The sequence below is a fragment of the Malus sylvestris genome, chromosome 5, assembly GCF_916048215.2.
Source record: "Malus sylvestris chromosome 5, drMalSylv7.2, whole genome shotgun sequence".
NCBI classification, from domain to species: Eukaryota; Viridiplantae; Streptophyta; class Magnoliopsida; order Rosales; family Rosaceae; genus Malus; species Malus sylvestris.
Genome location: NC_062264.1, coordinates 41,095,335 through 41,105,172, shown reverse-complemented (window position 1 = coordinate 41,105,172; position 9,838 = coordinate 41,095,335). Strand labels below are relative to the sequence as shown.

At 36.6% G+C, this 9,838-nt stretch overlaps 1 protein-coding gene and 1 pseudogene across 4 annotated transcripts; one reads left to right on the top strand and one right to left on the bottom strand.

The window, feature by feature from the left end:
* The first annotated feature begins 2,458 nt into the window (after positions 1-2,458).
* LOC126621722 (transcription factor bHLH144-like) lies at positions 2,459-5,438 on the top strand. Of its 4 annotated transcripts, none has more exons than XM_050290287.1 (4): positions 2,459-2,641; positions 3,124-3,277; positions 3,603-3,775; positions 4,093-5,438. In XM_050290287.1, the coding sequence occupies exon 4, from the start codon at positions 4,387-4,389 to the stop codon at positions 5,116-5,118; it is 732 nt and encodes a 243-aa protein (XP_050146244.1). In that variant the 5' UTR covers positions 2,459-2,641; positions 3,124-3,277; positions 3,603-3,775; positions 4,093-4,386; the 3' UTR covers positions 5,119-5,438. The 4 variants fall into 4 exon arrangements, with proteins under 4 accessions (XP_050146244.1, XP_050146245.1, XP_050146243.1 ...); XM_050290288.1 differs by having other exon boundaries at positions 2,459-2,674; positions 3,124-3,259; XM_050290286.1 differs by having other exon boundaries at positions 2,459-2,773.
* A 1,532-nt stretch (positions 5,439-6,970) lies between these two features.
* On the bottom strand, positions 6,971-9,409 carry LOC126622919 (beta-D-xylosidase 3-like; annotated as a pseudogene).
* Positions 9,410-9,838: the final 429 nt, after the last annotated feature.

Here is a 9,838-nt window from a genome sequence, read left to right as displayed (position 1 = left end):
GTGAGACAGAGACTAAGTCAACCTCATCTCTTTTAGAGTAAATAATTAAAAAAAAAAGAGGGTATAGGTATGTCTTGCTTGAAACTTGTAATCACTTGACGGTCATCGTTTATGATTGTTTAATTTGAAGATCTAATTTTTTAAACAAAAATTCTTACCCAAAAACTCAAATATGACTTGTGATATCTCGCTTTGTGTCTCTTATAAATCAAGTTATACAACGTTGCCAAAAAAAGAGCTGAACATAGTGCAAACCTGATTTGTGCGAAGCCCCTTGAATTTTGTTTTTACTTCAAAATCCAATTATTAATATCATCCATCCAATCCGATCATTGTTTTCGTAGGTAAAGTGATGCGGATTTGGAAGCGCACACAACAATAACAACAATTGCACATGAAACAGACACACGGAAAAGCCTTGCTTCTTTAAAGAGCAATACTCAACAATAATATTACAAAAATCTTCTAAACCCTAAATTATATTTTGCTTAATTAGAGAAAATAACTTAAAGCCTTAACGAGAAAAAAAATATATATAAAAAATACTTAATTTCCTTGTCTAATAAGTAACTATAAAAATAAAATAAATAACATAATTTATTACAAATTAAGAAATAATCTCTCGATTTCCCATGCAACATATAAAAATAATAATGTTAGAGAGACTAAATTTGTAGATAAAAGTTTACGAATTGAATGACATGAAAGTTAATGATTGAGTTATTACTTAAACCTTAATAAACGTACTCATTCTTATTGACGACATGTGTATTATTTAGTTCATAAATTTTATCTATAAATTTAATTTTCCTAACATTATTCCATAAAAAAAGAGGGAGTATTAATGAAATACTTATGGTACTGTTCACTTTTAACGTTAATGATATGTTTACTCTAAAAAATCATTTCTGATACTATTCACTTATAACATGTTTTTGTTCTTTTGGTTAAAACTCAAAATTTTCAAACTTTTTTCATTAGTTTTTTTTTTAAATAGAGAATTTTAACGAAAAGCTTCTGGTACTGTTCATTGTAACGAAAATCCATATTTTTATATTAAAAAGTCAATTGTAGTACTATTTACTTTATCCTTTATTTTATTTTTATCATCAGAAGTTTTCATACTTTTTTTCGTTGGTTTTTCTTAAAAGAATATGCATAATATGGGGCTTTTGTCACTTCTGTCAATTCATCAAGTTTGGTGCGTGGTTAGAAAGTTATTGCCACTTGGCAGCCTATACTTTACACCAATTGACAAATTGACACATCCATCACCATCTTTTCGTCTTTCATGCACCTTGAGTTTGAGGGGTCATATTCACGTATTAATAAAATCGTCAAAGATAACATGCAACTCAAAAACGAAAAGAAAACAACACATAAATACAACAAGTTCAAATTATAAACAAAAATATAACTTAATGGAGATTAAATCAATAATTAGTATATAAATTAAAATTATCAGCATTTGTACTAACTTTTATATTTCTATCATTTCTCATTAGAATTTAGCGGCCTTTATTGCTGTCTTAATGCCTCCCGATCTCTCGGTTCTCTCTATATTAAGGGAATAAACAGAAGATGATACTCTCCGGATTCATTTTATAGGAATCCTTAGTAATCATTCATCGTATATCGTGATGTTAGTTTTCGTTAGGTATTATTTGTGTTTTATTTTAAATAAAAAAAATCAAATAATTTCTGACCGTACGGTGCACGATGAATGATTAAGATGTGAGGATTCCTAAGATCCCCACAATTTGGATCCGATCCAAATCCCTAATAAACACTTATGCCAATTTGCTTTTGTTAGATATATGTCGAAATTTTATAAAGTGTAGAGGGAAGTTGGTTACTCTCATCACTAGTGTCAAGGCATACCCACAATTAATTGTCAGCTTCCAGTTGTAAGAATTTATAGATCGCGAACCAACAAAAACTTTGCAGCAAGGCTCAAATCTTGATGGGGGCGACTCACAAGACAAAGACCTTACTAACTGAGCCAATCCTCATTGGCAATGCTGAATATCTATTTTGATTCGATTAATTAGTGTTGAATATCACTTGTTTGTGTAACTAAATTTTAAGAGTTTATTTTAGTTTTTAGAAGAGTGTTGTATGTTAAAGTGGATGGGGTGCGGTTGTAGAGAGAAAAAGCTGACTAAAAGCAAATTATGGAAAGCATAATAGAAGTGATTAAGGGGGTAATTAACAAAGGGAAATGGGGCATTCACACGAGCAAAGAGGAGAGGAGTCATTTCCACGATACGCAATCGTCAAACCTCGCAGAGGAGGGCCCCACATTTGCCCCCTGCACGCGTGCTCCATCCGACGGCCATCATTGCACCCGCAATAGACGGAAAGCATTTCCAAGGCCCCCAATCCGACGGCTCCCACGCTCCGTGTTTGACTCCTCTGTCCCGGCCCCTTCACATATCCCAACGAAGACCCCAAAATTAAATACCCACTACTCCCAAACACGCCCTCCCATCTCTCTCTCTCTCCTCGCACAAACTCTCTCTCTCTCTCGAACCGGTAGTGGTAGATCTTGTTCAGCAGCGCAAATCTAGGGAAATTTCTGCTCAGAGACAATTACTCATTTCCCAAATCCGAAATCTGATCCTCTGCAATCGATAATCTGGTTCTAATCTGCCATCTTCTTCTTAAAACATAGGTTCTGCTCTCAAAGTTTTGATCTTTGCATTTTTCTGCTGTATCTTTTTGTGGGTATTGGTTTTTAAGGGGCTTGAAGGTTGATTTGTTTGCTTTTGAGGTAGTTCCTGTTGATTTCATAGTTTGGTTTGGATTCATAATCTAGGGTTTTGAATTGGGATTAATTGTTGAAGTAATTTTTAATTCTGCTGATTGTCTGTTTTGTGAGTGTTTCTGTGTTATTAGCTTCTGTTTATGTTGCTAGGAAACTGCTCAAATTAAGAAATTATTTTAATTAGATTTTGGTGTTGTCAATTGATAATGAGCTTTTTCTTTGTTCGACTAATGAAATAATATTCTTTGTTTTTTTTGAAATTTTGATTCGTTAGACTAATTGGGTTTTCTTTCTGTGTTTATTGTGCTAAGTGTCGGATAATGTTTGATTAACTCTGGGATTTTGTTTCCATTTAGTTTTTCCTGTGGAAGAGTGAGAGCATTTACTATTGATTTGGAATTGAAGAAGTAAATTCAAGATGCCGTGGACGTCTTCTTTTGTGAATTACAGCAGGAACTGCGTCCGCTTGGTGGTGTTCTTCCGTGTTATACTGTAAATTGCTTCACTTTGGTGAGATTACAGTTTATTTTGCTTTGTTAGTTATCTGTCGTCAATTCGGCTTATAAGGCTTTAAAAATTTGTGTAAAAATTGAAACTTCTAAAGGATTAATGTAACCGATTGATTGCCGTATGTGTTTCTATAAAAATTTTGTCATCGTGGAACAAAAACGTCAGTACGATGAACTGAAGTTTTTTCCTTTGTGCTTTTCGTTTCTTGGAACAAGTTGATGTTTTCGTGCTCTTTAGCAAGTGTGGCATTGATGATGTATTTCGGTTTCGCACTTCTCTTTTGGTCTCATCCTAACAATGCTGCTTTGTGGATTAACTGTTGCAGGTAAAGTTCTGTTTTCGAAGAATCCTTTTATTTGGTGATTTTTGGGGGTGGTTGGAAGAGTGAGAATGAACATTGGGGTAAACGTAAAGAAATATCGAGCTATTAAGGAAGTCGGGAAGATTTTAATGAGTGTTGGGGTCATTGCTTACTTCCACCAGATGCAAGTTTGTCAGGTACATCTGATATTCATATTTCCCTGTCGTTGTTCGTCTTCTTTCAGCTTTGATTGATTGCAATAAAAAGTTCAGTTGAATTCACTTACATTAAAAATGAAAGAAGATTGTCATTGCGGTTTCGTGTGGACTTCCATAGTTGTTGGCATTCTTTACAAAATTTGTATTTAACTTTTATTCCCTCTAGCAGTGCTGTCTTTACCAGGACTTATGTATTGATATGCATTCAAATGATTGTTCTTGACGTACATGCTTGATTGTACCACTATGAAGATATTAAAACTAATTTGTTGATATCCTACTGTTTGATCTCACAGGCTGAATATTTCCGTCAGCTGCTTAAACCTGTTACGTAGTATTTAATCAGAAGCCCTCTGGACTCTGGGATTTGGGACAAACTTTCACTCTGGCAGTATTCATACATAAGAAGGCAGTTGTAGTTACTGTGGTTGTTTTTGGTTGGGAATAGGTGGCTCTTGTGACCAGAATGGAAATAACTTGATTTGCAAACAGTTCTCGTATTATTTTTGCGAACCTTCATCCAGTTACAAGTCAAAGAATCTCACACTTTGGTAGAAACTCCGTCTGTTAAGCCTTAGTTAGAATTTCTGATGCAGAGTGGCCAGCAGTTTGACCCCAACAAGGCAGCTCCGCCCTTTGCAAATCAAGTGGGTAATAATTACATGCACATTCCAGTTGCTTCTGCTTATGGGGCAGTTTTACCTAATGAGGCAAATCTCTTTAAACCTTTCCATGGTGTTGAATTTCAAACCTCTAGCATCTGCCCGAAGAATTTCATTATCTTCGACCAGACTGATCATCGAAGTCAGATTATGTTCAATCCTGAAATTGCCCACAAAATTACTGGTCCTGCCTTTAACCTCTGTGCAGCTTACATCCAAGACAATCTGGGATTGAACGAGGGAAATAATGACAATAGAGAAGCATCATCTACTCTGAAGGAGGACTCCGATGATATTGATGCATTGTTGAGCTTGGATGAGGAAGAGCTGGAAGATTATGATGAGGAAGAGGTCAGTACAGCACGAACTCATGGAAATTATGGGAGCTCATTCTCTGATTCTTGCTCCAGTAATGGTTTGAAAACCAAGAAGGAAAGGCTGCGTTCTTCACTTGAAAAGTCTTCTGGCATTGGTAGCAGCAGCAGCTGCAACAGTGAAAGGAAACGCCAGAAAATGAAGAAGATGGTGAGGGCGCTGAGAGGGATTGTACCTGGTGGGAATGAAATGAACACCGTCGCTGTTCTGGACGAAGCTGTTCAGTACTTGAAGTCTCTCAAGGTTGAGCTGCAGAAGATTGGAGTTGAGAATTTGAACGACTGAACGTGCACTTGAGCTATGGTGGTAATAACAGAACTCTTGTAGTTATTTATCATTCCCCTCGCTGTTAAACGAAGGCGATTAACCCTCGTATTGGGCCATTAAACGTAATGGCTGTGCTGCTGTCACTCTGAATCTGGTTTTTGGAGCTCTTTCGTCCGGCTCCTGAAGTGTATTCCAGACCTCTCTTTGATTTGTAGTATGCATGCTCATTTTCTTGTATTTCACTTAATTTCGCACGGCAAGTTGCAGCTATCGACTGCTATGTAACTATGCACTCCAGCATCTGTTGGTTAATAACTCAAATTTGCTTCTGTTAGTTATATTTGATGTTCCATTATTGTTTATACTCGTTCGGTCCCTGGGATGGATTTGAATTGGATATATCGTAAAATATTAGATATATTGATGACATGATGATATAATGATTTTGCATTTAACGAAGATTAGAAGGGATTTGACATGAAACAAACGTATTCCTTCTAATCCGTGGAAATTTGCGGGATTGAAAAATGTGTTCCTTTAATTCAACTTCTATTTTTCAAGCGGTATTAAATTTCTGATTTTTTTTCTTCAACGTACTTTCAATATGTTTAGTAATCCAATCCAATCTAGTTCCAGGCACCAAACGAAACCATAACGATCCGTTTAATCCTGTCGCATGATTCAGAGACACGTCACTGTTTTATCTCCTTTCCATACCTCTCACATTCATCCGTTGGAAATCCAGGAACGCGAACATGATGGCCATGCATGCATCCATGGTGAATTCTTGCGTCTCCCCTCACAACCAATCAGCAGACATGTTTGTGGCACACTTGTATTTGGTGCTGGATTCGGTTAAAAGCTGATGCTTTTCTCAAAAGCTGCAGATGATCACTGGTTGCTTTATGTGAGCATGACTTGCTCAAATCTCTGTCACTATCTTCTTGTTTTTTTTTTATTTTTTTATTTTATTTTTATAATTTAGTTATACACTCTAATTTGGATGCTTTTTTATTAGCTTTTTGAGGTGCTGGAAATAGTGGGGACATGGATGGATGGAGGTATTGCCTCCTCCCAAGTCCCATCCCTGTACATATTTCTTAGGTTCCAATAAGATGTGAGGATAGTGGCGCACCACTGAAAACCTCTTTTCCCCACTTACCCCAATATTTCTTGCTTGGTAGTTTTTGTGCCTTTTTGGCCCCCCTCTTTGGGATCAATTTTGGTCAAGTTGGGACTACCCTACCCATCATCCCTCCCAGTTCTCTTTGTTTTCTGATGGCTTTTTGCCCATCCATATATCTACTTTATTTCCTTGTGCAAATTTTTGAAACAAAGAATAACAAATTTACTTAATTTTGTGTTCATGTTTCCTTGGACCTTACATTTGGATAGAATCCATTCTCAGTTGGATGTAATCATGGGAACTATTTACTTCTTAGTTGTACCGTAATTTTTTTTCTTTAGTTATATTGAAAGAAACCGATTTCTTTTAACCTACCTTAATCGTAAATCATTTTTCTGCTTTTTCACTATTTAAACTAACCTCAAGGCTTTTACGTAAAGTCTTTTTCAACCTGCATCGTTGTCAAGTTTAATTTGGAATAATCTTAAGATTATTCCTCATGGTAGAAATTGATTCTTGCATATTTAATTTGGAATAACCTTTAAGATTATTCCTCATGGTAGAAATTGATTCTTGCATATATATATATGTGTGTGCATGCGTAAGTAATATAAAAACAAAGATGCTATTGACGCTCTAAAAATGTTGTTATACACTGTTTCGTAGTAGAACAATAAAAGAGGGACGACTAGACAAAAGTGCATAATGACTTTTAGAATCTGAAGAGGGAATGAGGAACCAAAATGAAAAGAGAAGAAAAGAGTACTTTATTGATCATTAGGGTGAACTGTATACATGTTGAAGGTTAAACAGAGAAAAAGTGAGGTAAATGCATTAAAAAGTCTACTAATTCGTCATTCGAAATAACCTAATTAATTAGCACTAAAAGTTGAATACAATTGTCAATTAACAACCAATTTTACCTGGTCTCAAAGTTAATTTGAAGGGGGAATGAGATCCCATGATCTTCTCCAACCACGATCGCGTGTATCCCCGATGGTAAAAAGCTTGTAACCAGTGTAATCAACAATTCCCAAGCTCTTAGGGACACCGATCACAAAATTAACCTCCATTCTTTGTCCAGCTTTCGCAAACACCCTCTCAAACCCAATCACCTGCTTAGCATGAGTGCCTACAATTCCATCTGGGGGCTTTGAGTAAACAAAAACAACCTCACTCCGATCCCTTTAGCCTACATGTTTCACTTCAACCTTGACTGAAAAATCGTGTTACAAGTCATCTAAAAGGACTGCTGGGCAGGATGGCTTGTATGTTTCATCGCGGTACTTAAATTTGTGGCAGTGTTGGGTCTTGTTCAACAAAATATTCATCAACTCAACTGCAGCTATTAGGGTGTAGTTGAATTGAGTGTAGCTAAGGCCATAGCCAAATGGATAAACGGTAGAGCCATTTAAGAGTTTGTATGTACGACCAGGATAGCCTAGGGTATCGATTAGCCTCAATGGCATGGATGGCATAGGTAGCATTTCGATGTAACCAGCTTCATACCATGTAAGAGGTAATCTTCCTCCTGTAATATAGTCAACATATAATGTTAGGATGTTAGCTGATCACATGACGAAGCAATTGATATGTACTTATTACATCTATTATCTTTATTATAATTAAATATTGGCTAACATATTAATTGTCGCATCATGTGGTCTAAAAATGCAGTTCTATTAACAATTCTTGTACTTACAATTATCATTTTGTTTGGCGAACAACTTGGTTGATAATTGAGTTTGGTAACCAGGAAGAAGGAGGTCAGCTCTGTCCAAGCCCTCCGCTTCAACCGGTAAGTCCAATCCCGCCATAACTATGGTTGCATGAGCTTCCTTGGCGGCTGCCATGGCAGGGAATATATATATCAAGCTCTCGTGTAGACATGCAACATCACATCCCACTTCATACCTCACTTTTCCATAGGATTTGAAAGCATCAGGAGGTGAAGTGTACTGCAAGGAACACGTACACAATGTAGTAAGTAATAATGGTACAAACTTACATGTAACACATTTGTTCTGTAAAACACGTAAGAGTTTGGAAACATTTTTTGCACTTTCAATACCAGCATATTTTCCGATCATGACCTTGGTAGTAGCATTGGCATGAGGCCTGACGACGGCCAGGGTTTTGAACTTAGCAGAGTTCTACGCAAAGTTTCATTGGCATTGTTTCTTCTCTTTGCTGCTTGTGTGGCTAACTCAATATGCTCTCTGGTGCATATAATTATATCCTTCTTGTCAAGAGATTTGAAAGTAGGGTTTCCATCAAAGTAGCCTAGCCTCATAAGCAAAACATAAGGTAATTCAGTGCCCTATCTATGTCGACCACATTCACCTTTCCTTGCTCCACAGCCGTTTCGGTGAAATTCTGGTAGTAAGCTCCACAGTCCAAACCCAATCCTGTACTGATTAATTAGAATGCATGGAACTTAATTAACTGAAATCATATGTTTATCATTTAAAACTCAAGAAATTAGTTAATTATACGCTGGAACACATTATCCATAAATTACTGACATCTTATCTGAACAGTATATTTCTGTTTTTCGTAATCGCAAGCGATCTCATAAGGTCAGTTCTGGCACGCCTCGACCCTGATATTCCTCGAATACCAGGATAGACACATGCTGGCCGACACCCGAGGGTGATGAAAGCCATTAATTGATTACAAGAGAAATGAGTAGGAGAAAATATTCATGAGTAAATATTAGAATCTAGAAGTAATGAACAAAGTTTAAGGAAGTGTCTAGAGTGTACAAGACACAATCTAAAACAAGATTTACAAAAAGAAAGATCATTACAAGATATCACACAAGTGAGGAGTAGACTGCTACTGGTAAGGGAATGCCTCGTACGTCGAGTCGTAGTCCTCGTTTCTATGACCTAAATGGGGGGGGCAAAAACAAAGGTGAGTGGACCAAGTTCATAAATACAATAATAATAAAACAGTTATCAAAGTACTAACCCCCACAGTTTATATAATGAAAACTACTAACATAATAAGTGATGGATTTAATCAAAATCCTAGCATGCCAAAAATATCTCCAAAATCATACCGCGGCATAACATTGCGGAAATCAAAACAATAAACGTATTGTAGATCGTCTCGTAAGCGCGGTGTGCTGCTAGAAAGATCACTGAATAAATATATCTCCCGGCCCAATACCTGCTCCATGGTCTCTGTGCCCGTAGCCAGAGATTACCTACTCCAGGCCCAATGCCTGCTCCATGTCCCTCAGCCCGTAGCTAGGGATTATTTCTCCCGGCCTAAATACCAACACCAAATCCTCGCCCCAAGCGGCATAGTGTCCTCTAGGTACGCACAAATAGTTACGCCTCTCATAAATAACCACTTCATAGTATAAAGTCATCCATCGTCTATACTATAAAGAGGGGTTTCTAAAACATGTTCTAGCATCATATCGTCATCCATCAGATAGTCTACCAGATCATGGTTTTTATAGAAAATACGATATATATATATATATATATATATATATATATATATATATATATATAAATATAGCTCAAAAATAGGCTAACAGTTAATTCCTCACCAAAAACACGAGACGAAAATCAATAAATTCAGTAAACAGGCTTAACA

What these genes read in the sequence shown, in the direction of transcription:
- LOC126621722 (XM_050290287.1), top strand. Translation starts at nt 4,387, where the DNA reads ATGCAGAGTGGCCAGCAGTTTGACCCCAACAAGGCAGCTCCGCCCTTT.